This window comes from Perissodus microlepis, chromosome 4 (assembly GCF_051167445.1).
Source record: "Perissodus microlepis isolate ML-2025 ecotype Zambia chromosome 4, ASM5116744v1, whole genome shotgun sequence".
In the NCBI taxonomy this organism is placed as follows: Eukaryota; Metazoa; Chordata; class Actinopteri; order Cichliformes; family Cichlidae; genus Perissodus; species Perissodus microlepis.
In genome coordinates, this window is record NC_140464.1 from 6047043 (window position 1) to 6063105 (window position 16063).

The window sequence follows — 16063 nt, forward strand, 5'->3', positions numbered from 1 at the left end:
TGTAAGGCAAGATATAACACATACAAACACATAAAAACATCAGCAATCACTTTTTTTGCCTGACACCGGAAGACTGGAAATTCCAGTGTAATTCATGAATCTGTGATGAAAACGGGAAGATGGTTTTATTTTGAAAGTTTTAACCGGAATGTGCACTGATAAATACGTGTAACTTGGTTCTAGTCGCTTAGATCCCGTCCTCCTCCTCTTCCAGCAGCGACTGTAGCAGCATCCGTGACTCCGCGCAGAGGACGGCCGGTGTTTGTAGGACTCAGGGCCCGCGGAGGGAGAGGTCCTGGCCTGGGCACGAATCCCGAAGAGGCCCCGGGGCCGCCGCTGGATGGAGTCGGGCTGTATTCAGACAGCAATGGCTATGGGTCTGACATCGAAAAAGGCGTCTGCTCGGAGCGTCTGCGTGGAGCGAAAAAACCTCATCACGGTCTGCAGGTATACATCACGACACCATCGACGTGCCGTATTTATCAGGAGCCTGTCCTTGCAAGCTGTTCGGGTTATAATTTCACCGGTATGCTCATCATGAAGGGTTTTTTTTCATCCAAGAATTCCACCCCTGCGCTCATTCCCAAAGTGAAACAATGGCAGCAACATAAATGGAAAATATTACAGAAAAAAGGGCCACATTTCTAGAAAGGTGAGGGTTAAGGACGGGGCAGGTGCGTGTTCACCTTCACGTACCTTCTGTCATCACACCCAGTTTGACAGAGACAGTACACAGTAGACTAAAGAAGCCACTCAATTATCCAGGGTTTGTTTTTAAATGCTCGTTTATGGCTTGCAGGGCTTCTTTTTTCTTTCTTTTTTTTGCTATGATGTTAATCTATTAATTCTGTCTGTCGTTTAAAAGTACAGTCCCCTGCGTGTTTGTTTCTATAGCAGGAAATGCACCTTCAAGTGATTCAAGTGATGAGTGTTGCAAAATCAATTGCAGAATAGGGATGAAGGGAAGATAAGCCAGTCAGCAGCAGGTCTCCTCCTCCATCATGGTGAGTTTCAGTGCCTGAATTGGACAAGGGCATTTGGGGCAGTGCAAGGACTCCTCCCCACATCAGGGGCCCTCCATCCAGCCTAGAGATGGCCTCTGACTGATTGGCTCTAATAAATCACTGTCTTCTGCAGTGAGGTTAGCACTGTAAATGTGTGAGCTGACAGCTCACACAATGAGAGCTCTTCAGCTGCACAGTAAGTCCAGTTTTATACAATAATGTAACACCCTCCTGGTTCCAGTCTGCACATTATTACATCACGTGTGATATTTAGAGCTTTAACAGCTTCCATCCTTTTTGACCAGAGGCTCTAATTTGCATGCTTCCACTTGAGACCAATGTTTATACTCATATAGAAACAATAAATGTAGCAAGACTATTAAAAATAGCCCAGAAATCTTTTTTTTTCTTTTCTCTTTTCTCAGCACTTCATGACCTCCTTGCATTAATTTTGTAACCTTTCAAATTAGGCATCCCTGATGTAAAAGTAACTCTGCTCATTTCACTGAAGACTAATTAACTTTTGGACCATGTTATCACAAGTTCTCAGAGGCCTAGGTGCTTTTTTCTCAAACATCTTTTGCACAAATAATCATCGCATCCCAAAGATGGACAACCTAATACTGTATAAGTCTAGAAAAATGCCACAAATATCCACATCTCAGATGTTTTTTTGCCTTAAAATAACTTGAACTACCCATTTTGTAAAAATATGTTGCTGATTATTTTCCTTTCTCTGACATAACTAGGTTATAGTGACCTTATCCTACTTTTGGAGTATTAGTTAATTATGTGATATCCACAGAGACTGGCAGGAAAATGCTGCTTTGATCATGTTGTTGTGCTCTCATAAAATTTACTATAGTACTACTCCTCATCTTGAATTGCAAATTGACTATAATCATAAAAGGCGTTCATAAAAGTGGCATCATGCGTCTGAGCTCTGCTGTATTTCTTGTAATTTATTGCACCGTAGTGCTAGAAACCACCAATCAAAACAGAAAGGGACTCCAACATGGACTCACAGTCAAGCATTTTTATTCCAGTACCTTTATATCGAAGGTCCTGCCTGCGTTTTAGTGGCATGTACAGTGAGGCAAAAACACACAACATCACAGAGAGCATGCATGCAAAGAAAGAAAAGTTCTCACAGTGGACACAGACAAGGATTAGCAGGGACACAAAAACACCTTTGTTTTCAGTTTCTCCTGACCGTGCTAAGACAGATTTAATCATTTAAGCGTTTTAAAGACAAACAAACTGGACAAGACAGAAATAAATCTCAAACAGCTTTCCATCAGTAATGCTTACTACAACAACTTTTCTCCATTTCCTAATGAACAACATGACATTGATTAGGTTCGCTTCGAGGGCAGTTTCTTCTTGGCATGTCCAAGTTGCTGCCCGATCTCCCTGCTCATGGTGTTTTGGACCTTTTTCATGTTGTTCAGGTCAGAGCTGATTCACAGGCTGCTCGCTGATCGGATAATGAGGAGAGAGCCTGACTCAGCACCGTCCCTCTGGCTGTGCAGGCAGGGCATCGTGTTGCACGATTCAGGATCCAGGCTCTGTTGCGGTTGTTGAGATGCAGCCATTCCCACAGCTGAGTTTGTGACATTAGTGCTTAATTAGTTCACCAGGCCAAGCTATTATTTACCCTAAGTGTGTGTGTGTGTGTGTGTGTGTGTGCATTTACTGCATATATAAAGTCTGCCCTCTTTTTTTTCTTACTGCAACATCATACATGTTTAACATACAGCACACGCAGAGATTAACATTTCTACTCCCAACAATTCCTTTAATGTGTTGGCATCAAAGTCCCGGTTAAAAGTGTGTACACCTGATCTGGCATGATGTGGGTCACGAGTACCAGCCACAGAAATCTGACTGATCTTTGCTCAGTGTTTCAGTGTCATACTTAACAGACCAATCCTATTTTAATGAGACGTGCTGTATCTACAGAGAAAAGAATGGACAAAAAAAGAATAACAACAGAGAAAAATAATAAGAGATGGCTATTCTAAATAGTAAGTAAGAAGAATGCTCCTTCTTTTTAGGTTAGGGGGACTTTTGAATTGCCAGACATCCCAAAAAGTATCTGAAAACTCAAAAAATCTTTTTAGGGCCACGTAGAGACTTGATATTTATGACATCCACAGTGATATCAGTATCGTACTGAGTTGGACTGTTGTCAATAGCAACAGGGTTCATCTAAATGTGGCTTTTTGCAGCGAGTGGAGGACATTCGTGCAACTCTCGGATTAGCGTTGTTTATCTGAGCTCAGTTTGACAAAATGTTTGGGGATCAGAGGAAGCAAACCAACCGGCTTGTGTTGGTTTGTTTTTAAGGGCGCTTTCCATCCGTTGATGTTTAAAATTGAATGTTTTGCTGCTTTTTTTAGTCTGGCTAAGAGCTCTCTTGCTGCGGTCCGTGACAGGAGAAACGGTGCTACTGTAGGCATGGTGAACCTGAGAAAAAAATAGATAAGATGAGTGAGACAAGTCTGATGTGAAGAGGTATCCATGCAGCCGCTTCCTGTAAACAAAGAGAGCTGGGAGAGAGGCAAGAAGGGAGGGCGATGTGCTGCATGTTGGCTGAGCTCTGAGGCCTTCTGGGGCGTGGCTCAAGAGAAGAGAATAAAATGTTCTGAACTGTAGTAAAGCACGCCTGTTAGACGTGCATCGGCAAGAGAGTCAACGAATATTTGAATCTACGTGTGTAGATGGAGTAACACTAATTTTAATCGTTCAGCTTCCGTGCAGCCTTCTTTTGCATTTTTCCTGATTTCTGATCCTACGCTTTTTTCTTTCCTTTTCTTTCTTTTTCTTTTTTTTTTACCAACACCGTCAAGTATTTGAAATTACAGCAGAAATGTCTAAAAGTTTGGCTGAACACTTGGACACCACTCATCAGCTGATCTGTCTACACTCTCACTGTTAACTTCTCCTGTTATTCCTCATTTTTACCCCTCTGTCATACTCAAATATCTGATTCACACTCTCTGTGCTTCTCAACACCCTCACTGTCCGTCGTACGCCGTGATCCCTCTACACCTCCTCTGACCATGAAACACTTCCTGGACACTTGGTCACAGAGGGGATCGGTGAGAGAGAGAGACAGACCCTGCTGTAGTTGTTTTTTTTATGTGTGTGGTTTTTGTTTTACTTTTTTTTTTTTTTTTTTTTTGTGTGTCATTGAGGATTTGGCCCAAATTGTGATTTGAAATATTCTTCAGAGCACAAAGCCTTTTCTTTCTCATGCCAGTCCAGTGCAGGACGCCTCCCCCGACAGTCCACGATGATAAACACAGCACTGGCTGGCGTTGTGCAATGCTTCGGCCAGTGAGGAGTTCACCTGTGTCATCTGATCCTGCTGGTTATGCCAAGGCTAGAAGACAGAGACAGAAATAAGAAGACAGAGAAAGTAGTCAGGGAAATGCATGTGAGGGAAAATAAATAAAAATGAAAGTCGAGAAAGTTAATGTGAAGCTTTGTGTTTTTAGGTTAGACATCTTTGCTGATGAATGCAGTTTTGGTTATCCCGTGTCGTGCTGCGGATCAAACGCAAGTTTGTAAGTACAGTAGAGGGGTGAGAAAGGAGAACAAGAGGGCATTTAACAAGAGTTGAGAGTGTGCTTGGCATTGATCCAGGCTGAGTGAGAGGTTGCACAAAAGAAGCTTGTCAGAAAGCCCTGCAGTTGTTTTTCAGTGTCAAATCGTACCAAGAACATGTTGCTATTCCACTCCATCCATTTGCATTTGAGGCACGCCAGAGATTCCCCTTCAGATCAAAGGACTTCAGTTAATTTACAATCATCTGTTATAATATTCCTAAGATAACGTTGCTCTCACATTATTAGGTCAGACAGGTTTTTTGCAGCTGTTGATATTTTGTTTTTATGATTTTAAATGCTGTAACTTTTGCTAACAAGAAGCTGTTACATGTTGGTTCGTATACTGAGCGTCCAGACCCACTGCTTGGGTTTCCATGGCATCTAGGCTCTGCACAGTGAGAAAAGATTTGATGTAATGCATTTTTCTGACTTGGAAGCATCACAAAGAGGAATTGTACTGTGAATTTGGGTGAATGCGATTTACTGTTCACTCATTATCTCATATTTCTGACAGATTAGTACATTTCTAATTTTCTAACTTTTCTTCCTGATGGGATCCCTTTAGAGAACATCAGGTAGTATGTAGCCGATTATTTTGTGAAGCTAAATCGTAGCTGTCGCCCCCGGTCCCAACACACAATATTTGTGCTTATTTGGCAATACCCACCAAGTGGATTTTTTTTTATTCAGCAAAAGCAGTTTTAGCTGCCCAGCTGAAGTAGAGAACACACTTGAAGAGATTCAGCCTAACATTCTGGATTTCTGGATCTATTATCCATTAATCTGCTGATCTACATGGTTTTTCAAACATTTTATCAGACAAAATTCAGATGCCACTAACCTGTTTCTTTGATAAATCCAAAGTGACCTGACAAAGTCAAGGCTCGAAAAGTAAATTTAATCCAGTTTTTGCTCTCAGTGCCGATTCCGTCGTGTTATCCATACGTCCTCTCTGATGATTCTTATTTTGAGTCAGTCCCCCCACCCCGTGATGCCGTCTTCTCTCATCTAGAGCGTCTTGCGTTTGGGGAAGATGGCTTTCCGAAAAGAGGTGCTGGTGGTACCTCTGCTGAAGGACGCACTGCCCAGCGAGATCTTGGTTTTCCCACTGGTGATAGTGGAGGAGCCCAGAGATGTTGTGCTCCTGCCCCGGGTGATGGAAGAATTCCCCATGGCAAGCTTGGTCTTCCCCCTCTTTATTGTGGTGTTGCCCAGGGTTAAGGCTGTCTTCCCCTCCGTGAAGCTGGTGTTGCCCATTGAGGAGAAGCTTGTCTTCCTGACCCAGATTCGACGGCAGGGTTCGGGACTCACTAGACGCAAAGCATCACACACTCATGCAGCACTCTATGCTCTGCAAGCCCTCGGGAGTAATAGTAACATCAGCTACAATCCAGAGTGGACCAGAATGCTAAGCGTGGATAGTGCGACCCCCGTGTCGCATAATGCCTTCGTTGAGCTCTTCAACGTGGGCTTTGGAAGGCCACATACCACCCATGTGTCCCTGTGAATGGACAGAGGCAGCCGTAGGTGGCCACAGCCTATCTGGGGGGACTGGGACAGTAAAGCGATTGTCCCAGCGCCACGACGACACCGGACGGTTGAAGGAGACATTGTTGCAAAGAGGACAGTCTGTGGTGACATCACTTTCTTCTGAGCCATTGTTCCCTATAGCCTGTGATTGTAAGATGTTCCCTTTGTGTACAACTGTATGCACCATATGTGAAATGAGTTGTACCGTGTTGTTTTAAAGGAAAGGGATGCTGAATGTGCTTTCTCCATATGTATGTGAAGCTTTGATTGCACCTCGTCTGGATTGGTGCCGTCCCTCCGTTTGGAATATGGGTGTGGTTCCTTCAGTTGGTGTTTATTATCCATTTGAAATCTTGCTGAACTTTTTGAACTCATGCAAAGTTTTTATTTTCCTCCCCTTTAATGTGTTACAGATCTTGAAATGTCTACATACAAAACAGTCAAGCTCATCAGTGTTTAGACATGTTACTTTTATAAGCACTGTTACATCGATCAACCTTTACAGTCTTGGGGGTGAAAACTGGATTTGCAGTGTGGGAGCTTAGTTATGGAAATGTGAAGTATCAGTCAGTCTTATCAGCAGAAAAAATACCACATTCAAACCAACGATGCGGACGTGTTGATGCACAACATACAGGAGAATAGTGCTGATGAAGAGCACACACATACTCTTCTGTCTCCACATACATCACACACATCCCCTCCCTGCCAAGTCAACACACCATAAATCCTCATTTCATCAATGTCACATTTGCATAACATGCTCAGCACTACTTTGGGAATGGGACGGCTCGCTTTTGATTGCGAACCTATTAGATCTGCAGGTCATTATCATTTTTTTATACACATCATAGACATAGCAGCTCTTTTTATTGATTTTGAATCACTACTGACCTTCTAAAACAGACCATATAGATATATCCATGGGTTTTTAAGTATGTGCAGGATTCAAGTGTGAAAATCCCAGTAGATGTTGCTATGCGTTTCTTTGCCCCTGACGAGAGTGGTTTTGAACACAGACACAGACTTGGTCCCATGGGTGCAGGTCAGGGTGGTGAGAGAGCTTGTAGTCTCTCCTCGTGAAACAGAGGTTTTGCCCACTGCTATGCTGGTTTTGCCCAAAATTGTGGTGGTTCTGCTCCAGGAGATCGAGTATTTACCCCAGGAGATGGTGTACTTATTCCTCAGGATAGAAACCCTCCCTTTGGTGAAGGAGGTTTTGCTTGACGAAAATGTAGTTTTCCACTCATTGTTAGAGTCTTTTTTGGACTGCTTGGCTGCTTTGGGTGTCTTAGCCCTGGCTTCGGGGGTCCTTTCCATTTAGGTGTTCCTCCGCTTGGACGTCAAGGCTTTACGGAAGGAGGTGGTAGTGGTTCCCCGGCTGAAGCTGGCCCGTCCCAGAGCCACAGTCGTCTTTTGCCTTTGGATGGTGGAATCTCCCATGGAGGTGGTAGTCACTCCCCTGAAGATGGAGGAGTTGCCTAAGGAGACTGTAGTCTTTCCCCTGGCTATGGAGGTGTTTCCCACTGCCAGGGCAGTCTTGCCCTCTGTGATGCTAGTGTTGCCCATCGAAGCCGAGGCAACCCGCCCGAGCCTGTGCCTGGATGCCCGCTCCTAACATGCACGCTGCATAGCGTTCCTTCTATGGTGCAGCCGGTGGGGTGAGCATGTGAGGTCAAAAGCCAAGCTAAAGCTCCGGCAGCTGCCCTAAATAGATCACACCACAATGTATAGATAAGGGGGAGGGAATTATTTGATCATTCTTTCATGCTCGTCGGTCCCTCAGAGAGACAAGACCCAAAGGGACCTGGAAGCACAGCACGCACAAAGGCTGTAAAGACAGGGAGTTAATTGTATTGTTTTCATGATAACACTGCCAAAGCACTGAAGGGGTACATTGTGCAGTACACAAGACAATTGGGGTGACCTCAGTATGATAAGATGGCGTAGTTCCCAAAAAAAGAAGAAAAAAAATCCTCTCAGCTGTTGTTCAAATACAGTAGTACATTTGTCTGCTTGGTTACAGTACACAACTGCATTTCATGTGCAGCACAGCCAACTAAGAGTCCAAACCCCTCACACATTGCCATCAAAGTGTGCAGTATTTGTCTAATTTTTCTTTCTCTGTGCACTTCTATTTCAGATTCTCCGTAAAGACTCTCCTCGAAAAGTACACAGCAGAGCCCATAGATGACTCATCTGAGGAGTTTATCAACTTTGCTGCCATTTTAGAGCACATCCTCAGCCACCGCTTCAAAGGTAACACTGCAGGTAACATGCAGGAAAGATGGACAAAGTTAATATGACTTTCATTGTGAAACAGTCGAAATATATTTGAAATAAAAATGCAGCAGGCATTCTCGTCAAAAAGCCATAAAATGGATGCGATTACACAGTCAGCTGGATTGTTGCTGTGGGTGCATATTTTAGTTTCACTTGCTGTCAGAACAGAAATGATTGATTGGTGTGTTTTAATATTAAACCAGGTTCTGGCAGCTGGTTCAGCTCAGATGGACAACGCAGCTTCTGGGAATACATCCGGCTGGCGTGCAGCAAGGTGCAGAACAACTGCATCGCCAGCATCGAAAACATAGAGAACATCAGCACATCACGAGCCAAGGCAAGGAGATTTGTATGCACTCTAGTGTGTGTGCGTGTCTGTTTGTGTGCGGATGAGTGTGAGAAAAGGTCCTCTGTTCCCACTCACTAATACGTCGTCCTACAGGGCCGGGCGTGGATTCGAGTGGCGCTGATGGAGAAACGTCTCTCTGAATATGTGTCCACTGCTCTCAGAGACACAAGAACAACAAGGTTTGACTGGATTCTTAATTTAAACTAAACCTTTGGTTTAAAATGATCCCCAGTCCTGTTTTCCTTCACTTCACATTCAGCATCTCAATACGAAACATCGGTTTTATATACAGGGTTTTACTCCCAAGAAAATGAACGTAAATACTCAGTATGATAACTAGAAATTCGGAAGTGATAATCACCTCTTTACTTGGCAGGAGGTTCTATGATGATGGTGCCATTATGTTGAGAGAGGAGGCCACAGTGCTGACTGGCATGCTGATTGGACTGAGTGCCATTGACTTCAGGTGAGGTGGAGCTGTGCAGAGACTGTGATACAGAACACAATATATTTTGAAAGGAGCACAGACACCAGCCCAGGCATTTTAAAGTCAATATGGTATTACGTGGAATGCGGTAAGCTATCATAAAGTGGAGCTATTATCCTTTCATTATGCTTTTTCCTTATTTTCTGTAAAATATAATGCCCTGCAAAAGTCCTAAGGTACCCCTCATCACTTTATATTTTTCCAGGAAAACAGGAAATAGGTGGAAACACATGGAATTAGAGGATATAAGGCAAAAAACGAGTTTGTACAATTCTAACAGGCTTGAAAGTCACATTGACTTTCAAGTCTGTTGTGACCACTTTTATTTTTTTATTTATAGCCTGGACTCTCTTAGCCAAGCTTTCTTCTCATTTCTTTAAGTAGTCCTCAGGAATAGTTCTCCAGACTTTTTAAAGGACATTCTTTTTTGGATGTTGGCTGCCTTTTGATGATGACCCCTCACTTCTTCAGTAAGGTTGAGGTCCAGGCTCTGTTGAGGCCATGGCTGATAGTATTCCATTGTGTGTTTTTTCTATCCAAGTATGCTTTTACAGCATTGGTTTTGTGTGTGGAATCATTGTCGTCCTGAAAAATGAAACTATTGCCAATCAGATGGTGTTGCATGATGGATTAAAATCTCTTGGTACTTTTCCGCGTACATAATGTTTTGACAAGATCCCAAACGCCACTGGATGAAATGCAGGATGGTTTACTGATAAGAATGACTTCTTGACAGCCACTCTTCCACTGAGACCATTTCTTGTGAGACTGAACAGTAGATGGATCAGCTGGAGCGCAAGATGTATCTCTCATGCTCGTTGTCAAGTCTTTGCTGGATGTTTTTTTAACTATTTCTTATGGGCTTGACTTATAGATACTTGTTGATAATTTGTCAAGTTTCTATAATTTTGAAGGACACGCTGCACTCCCACCATGCTGAGATATACCAAGTGTTTAGCCAATAGCTCTTTGGGAATCACCTTGTTGGTGCAAAAATAAAACTGTGTTGTCTGTGGCATTTTTTTTATATATTCAACTAAATAAACTGGAACAAATGATGTGTTTTTGCAGCAGTCTGAGTAACAAAGTGCCTAAAGATACTATTTTAAAACCAGTTCTTTGCTAAGTTGTCTGTTATGTGTGGATACAACACTTCTTCATATTAAGTAAACACTTAACACTAAACACAACTTAACAAAGAGTCTTTGAACTCACAGCAAAAATTCTTTGAAAGACCTTCAGAAAGCCTGAAAAACTACTGCACAAGAATACTTTAAAAAATCCAAAAAGTCTGGGTCCTTGGAAGTAAAATGTAAATGAATGAAGTGTTGCTCAAAGCCTTTGCACAGCAATATATATACTGATACAGTGGTGAATACTAATACTAATCATGGCCAAAGTTTCAAATAAATAGGTCAGCTTTTGAACCAATAAATCGTTTTAAATGTTTGCTGTCAGACAATTTTTTTGCCTTAGTGTTTCATCTACATGCCTTTAATGTTGTGATCTAATTGACATTGTTCTGGGATGGGAGCCAATTAAATTGGCCAAATTGTCTCAAGGGAGAGTAGCTAAAACAGCTTGTTTTAGACAGTAAATAAAAGGTTACTACTGTAGCAGAGTCCAAGAATAATCCTACTTAGGTGAAAATGAGCATATAGGCCCCCTTTATGTATCTTACCTTGTGTATGTCATCTTTTTAGGTCTGCTATATAATTTTTTTAAGCCCAGTATTTATAGTGGGCTTAAAGCTGTCATCTGAATCTGAGCATGGTACCTACTAATGCATAAAATTTTCCAGTAGTGTAGGCATGTTTATTAATGCACTTTCCATTTATTTTTCTTTTTTATTTCTTTCCGTGTAGTTTTTGCCTGAAGGGCGAGACTCTGGATGGGAAATCCTCGGCTGTGATTGATTATACGCCCTACCTGAAGTTCACTCAGAGGTGAGCGCTCATCATGCCACTTCTAACAATGCATGTATGCATGCACAGGAATGGGGTCACATTAATACTCCAGCCTCTCTCTTGTTTAGCTATGACTACCTTAGTGATGAGGAGGACCGGCGCAGTGTTGACAGCAGTAACAGCGAGGAGAGCGTCCCTGAGCATCCCTACATCCCTCTGGTGACAGACGAGGAGAGCTGGAGCAACAAGTGTCGCAAGATGGAACAAAGATTTAAGATTGTCTACGCTCAGAAGGTAACAACGTTACTTATTTGATCATCGCTATGAACATCTGCAAAGAATTACCTGCCTCATTCAATATGTGTTATTCAGGGTTATCTAGAGGAGCTGGTGCGCCTGCGGGAGTCACAGCTGAAGAACGTAGAGACGGAGAACAAGCGTCTGAGAGCCAAGGTGGAGGAGCTGACAGTGCAGAGCCAACAGGAGAAGAAGGAGCTGGAAGCCATTGTGCTGGAGCTGCAGGCACAACTGTGAGTTAGCACATACAAGCTTGGCGTTACATTTGTTCGTTTGCTCTTTCTCGCACACAGATTTCCATTATACAGTGTATTTACATGTTGGGCCAAGTTTAAAAGGGGAGCTAAAACTATTGTTTTAATGTAACCTCACAGCTTGGGACAGTTAGATTCTGACTTTTAGTTGACTTAACAACTTTGCTTCTGCTTAGAAGAATAAAAGACACTATTACACTGGCTTCTGACGCTGTCCTCATGAAGAGACTGCAAAGGTTTATGTCTGTAATGCTTTTAATATATTTAAATGTTATAAATATAATATAAAGATATACAACCTGACAAAAAACCTGCTTCTTTCAATCCCCAGTTTTCTACAATTCTCACTGATCTTGTTGATGTCTGTTAGTTTTGAGGGTCTGTTGTAAAATCTGAGGATGATTCTGGATGTTCAGCAACACCAGGGTCTGCGTATTTAACTGACAGCTGTATTAAAGACTACTATAACAAACTATGGATGCTTTTGCTTGCTGCTTCTGTCTTTGATGTTCAGGCTCATATATTTGTCTACTAAAACTAAGAGTTTTTGGAATTTAATAATTTTACTCTTTGCTGCATTCAGCTCTGCCCTCATGCCCTGTGACTCCTCCCACCTGGCTAAAGATCTCTCCATCCCACTCATCAACCAGTGGTCAACCATCACAAACAACCAACGTGATGTCAAACTCTTCCGCAGGTGAGCTTAAATAAACAGCACAGCTCTTTTTTAAAAAAAAACATATTGTAATACATGCTCATCCAGACATGTTTGTGTCTTGGTGATATTCTGTGAAAACTAGGAGGAGCTTCCACAGCTTGGAGCAGCTTTCCGCTGAAGTCAGTCTGAACTCCGACTCTCAGAAGACTGACGGGAGGCAGAATGGCGACGCTGCCTGGACCTCTGCAGGTAATAATGTTTTTCAGGGCCGCTGCATGTAGAGCATTTTAATGTTACTCTAGCGATGATATTATCTTTCTGTTTTTGTAGACAGTATTTACTGTTAAGTAAAATGCAATTTTATGCAGTGGCAGAGTCGATTTTTATTAGCTGCTTTTATGCTTAACAAAGTAACCATAATCCTGCTCCCTCCTCTCTGCACAGCTACATAAAAGCCTTTCAGAAGCAGCCACCCATACACATGGACATACATATTCATAACAAATGCAAGCTTGACGCCCAGTTATAATGCCTCATGTGGGCAGCTTAAACTATGCATGATCACAAGTTGAATTTTATTGTGTTCTCCCTGTTATGTTCCTGCAGGAAAAGATAACACTCCTTCCATGCTGGGTCTGTGCGGCTCTTTGGCCTCTTTACCGAGCTCGAAATCTCTGGCAAGCCTCAAGTCCAGTGAGTGTTTAGTCAACATCAGCACTGAACCCAGCCCTGCGCTCTCTCCCAGCTAGGAGCTTCAAGACCAACAACAGCCGAGATTGAACCCCAGCCTGTCTGCCTTGCTGCGTTGACCATGTCCAAACACCCTACCAAAACCCTGCTCTCATCTTATAGCCACCTCTATGGGATAACAACAGGATCTTATGACACCACATCTGGATTTTTGTATATGAGAGTGAAGTTGTCATGAAGCTAAAAAAGTCTCTCTCTTTTGGTTGTTTCCTTTCCCCTCACCTTATCTTTTCTTCATATCCCTCTTTGTATCTGTCAATCCCTTCATCTGAAATCATGCAATGCCTCCGGGAACACTTGTCAGACCTTTTCCAAAGGATCCAGTCGCATCTAAATTTTCCCATCTTGCTCCTTATTTGAAAATCGGTATTCTTCTCATGGTATTCTCTGTGTATTTGTGCACCTTTGGCCATTTTTATTCCATTTTAAGTGTAACCAAGACAGCACTAGCAGCTCTTTGGATGCAGAGACAGATGTGATGATCATTTTAAGAGATGCAGATTATCCATATAAAGTCAGAGGGTGGGTGGTTAAACAGGCTGCCCTTATGGTGTCATAGCATCGAGACGTATGCTGTGTGACTGAACGGTATTAGGGTCTGTCACCCTTGAAAGTGCTTATCATTCCTGCCTGGCTAATCAAACAACACAAACATTTTCAGTAGGTTTAAATCTGTGCAGCTATTTATGGATTCTTTTAAGTCTTAAAGTACCGCATATGTTCATTTATCATCTCCAACAGTATGTTCTTTTTACACGTATGCAGTACGTTGAGTTATTTTGTTTTGTGTTGCAATAAATTGCCTTTTTCCATGAAGTGTGTCTTTTAGTGTGTCTTAGAAGGAGCAGTGGCAAAAGCAATGTAGATGTTAAGTAGGGAGTTGCATCGCTGTGGCTCCATCTGCTGGTTAAATATATTATATGAATATCATATAACTTCTTTACACATCAGTAGCCGACACCTCGCTAGAAGAGTAGTGCAGAGCTGGCGCACCAGGTAGTTCCTGATACCTCCTGTTTCTCTGTTTTTACAGGTAAGCTGGGTTCCAAATAATACATATGCGATAGACAACAGTAGCAATCGATCATAAACGTAAAAGCTAGAGAGCCAATTCACGAGCTTCAGGGTTGATAACGGTGAATCGCCGCCAGGTGTTGCAAAATTCACCTTTGTTAGAGGGAAGTCACCTTTGTTAAATAGCAAAGTATTTAAAAATGAATTTCATTTCATTATGTATGATCTGAGCATGCGCAGAATGGTCCACAGCGCTCTTTGATCCTTTTTTTTTATATTATAAAAGAAAACGCAGAACTCAGAAGAGGGTACGAAAGTATTACCAAAAAAACCGCAGAACTGGGGGAAGAAAACGCAGAACTCAGAAGAAGGTACCAAAATATTATAAAAGAAAACGCAGAACTCAGGAAAACTGTGGAAAATCATCAGGGCCTAGTGGAAGAAGCACAGTGTATAATAAATAGCAATGCTCCTGAACCTGAGGAGGCTGAGACCCATGGTTCGTGGTGTCATGGTGCCAAACGCCTACTTAAAGTAGGTTTAGGTCTTGCCACAGTGGCCACTGTTGTTCCTGCAGCTTGCTGGGCCATCTCACAGCTTTTCGGCTAAAGTGAATGTCCCGTTCTGTGGGACCCACAATCATGGTCTGCCTCAAGGCCGGCGCCCTTCTGCTGTGCTCTCCTTTATGTTTGATTTTATTTTGCCCCTCACACCCCCAACCAGTCATGGCAGAAGACTGCCCCTCCCTGAGCCTGGTTCTGTCAGAGGTTTCTTCCTGTTAAAAGGGAGTTTTTTCTCTCCACCGTTGCCAGAGTGCTTGCTCATAGGGGATCATTATGATTGTTGGGTTTGAATTTTTGGGTTTCATTTAATTGGCTTGAACTGAAAAACCTAAAAAATCAGGTGAGGGTTTTACATAGTGGAGAGCACTGCAGTTGTTAACTGCACTTTTTTATTTGTATTTTTTTCAGTGCTTCCTACTACAAAAACTACAAATAAAATCCTTGCAGTTAGCAGCAAATCAAAATAAATAAACACATTTTTAAAGGATCCACTACTGCTCTGTGTGTTTACTTCAATGAACAATTGTATGTTTTTGTGGTAGAAGATTATAGATTGTCCAAATATGTGAGAGTTTTAAAAGTAGCACTGCATGAGATTTACTGTGGCACAGATCGTGTGTTGATCTGAGTCCTGTGATTTCCAGTAGTGATTTATTCCCATAACAAAATCAAATTGTCCTCTGCTGCCGTGTTGTTGCACAATGAAAATGATGGAGGTTTCAGAAACAGTCCGGCCCTGGTTACTGTCTCAGATATGACGCTAGTCTTATCCTGTCTGCTTCTGTGTGTATATATGTAATATGCATATCCACATAATTATGGATTATTATAATTATGATATTTAATAAACACACACTGTGTTTTAAAGAACATACATTAAGAAACTGATTGTATTAAATTTTTATTTCAAATAAATTTCATTATATTTTTTGTCATCATTTTATTATAGATTAAGTGCAAGAGTTGTTAAGTGTGGATAAATAAATAATTGTTTATTGCAATAGCAAATTGCGCCTTGGAGTCCTGAGGCACTGTGCAGGGCAACTAGGAAGTGTGTTCTGGACTCACTGTTAGGATCCACTGATTTAGTCACTGATCAACCTTCAGTCACGTAGGAGGACAGAGCTTCATGTTTATGGGATTAATGTGCAGTTTCATTGAATCTGTATTTATCTGTAAACAGGGTTCACACGGGTGCTTGAAATATGTGATGTTCGGTGCAGTTTTCCTGTTTTGTGGGGAAGAAAGGCTTTTTAAGCCAACCTAAGATGATTCGTTTTCATTTTCACATGGTCTTAGTGAGGTGATGCAAAGTGAAACATGCTTTCTGTGTTTTTTTTGGCCATGTGCTGG

General features: G+C 42.1%; 2 protein-coding genes and 1 long non-coding RNA gene across 5 annotated transcripts; 1 reads left to right on the top strand and 2 right to left on the bottom strand.

The window, feature by feature from the left end:
- Positions 1-163: 163 nt before the first annotated feature.
- Positions 164-13949, top strand: rundc3aa (RUN domain containing 3Aa). Of its 3 annotated transcripts, none has more exons than XM_084925274.1 (11): positions 164-447; positions 8292-8419; positions 8635-8768; positions 8874-8959; positions 9157-9246; positions 11133-11213; positions 11303-11468; positions 11547-11704; positions 12309-12422; positions 12526-12632; positions 12990-13949. In XM_084925274.1, the coding sequence occupies exons 1-11, from the start codon at positions 341-343 to the stop codon at positions 13130-13132; spliced, it is 1314 nt and encodes a 437-aa protein (XP_084781400.1). In that variant the 5' UTR covers positions 164-340; the 3' UTR covers positions 13133-13949. The 3 variants fall into 3 exon arrangements, with proteins under 3 accessions (XP_084781400.1, XP_084781401.1, XP_084781402.1); XM_084925275.1 differs by having other exon boundaries at positions 165-447; positions 8292-8407; XM_084925276.1 differs by lacking the exon at positions 164-447 and adding an exon at positions 4417-4576.
- Positions 2026-7036, bottom strand: LOC146388157 (uncharacterized). The gene is made up of 2 exons (XR_014800028.1): positions 5460-7036; positions 2026-4392 (listed from the first exon to the last, which is right to left on the bottom strand). It is a non-coding gene; the product is annotated as an uncharacterized LOC146388157 (long non-coding RNA).
- Positions 2026-7942, bottom strand: zwi (zwilling). The gene is made up of 2 exons (XM_084925277.1): positions 7043-7942; positions 2026-4392 (listed from the first exon to the last, which is right to left on the bottom strand). The coding sequence occupies exon 1, from the start codon at positions 7715-7717 to the stop codon at positions 7469-7471; it is 249 nt and encodes an 82-aa protein (XP_084781403.1). The 5' UTR covers positions 7718-7942; the 3' UTR covers positions 2026-4392; positions 7043-7468.
- Positions 13950-16063: the final 2114 nt, after the last annotated feature.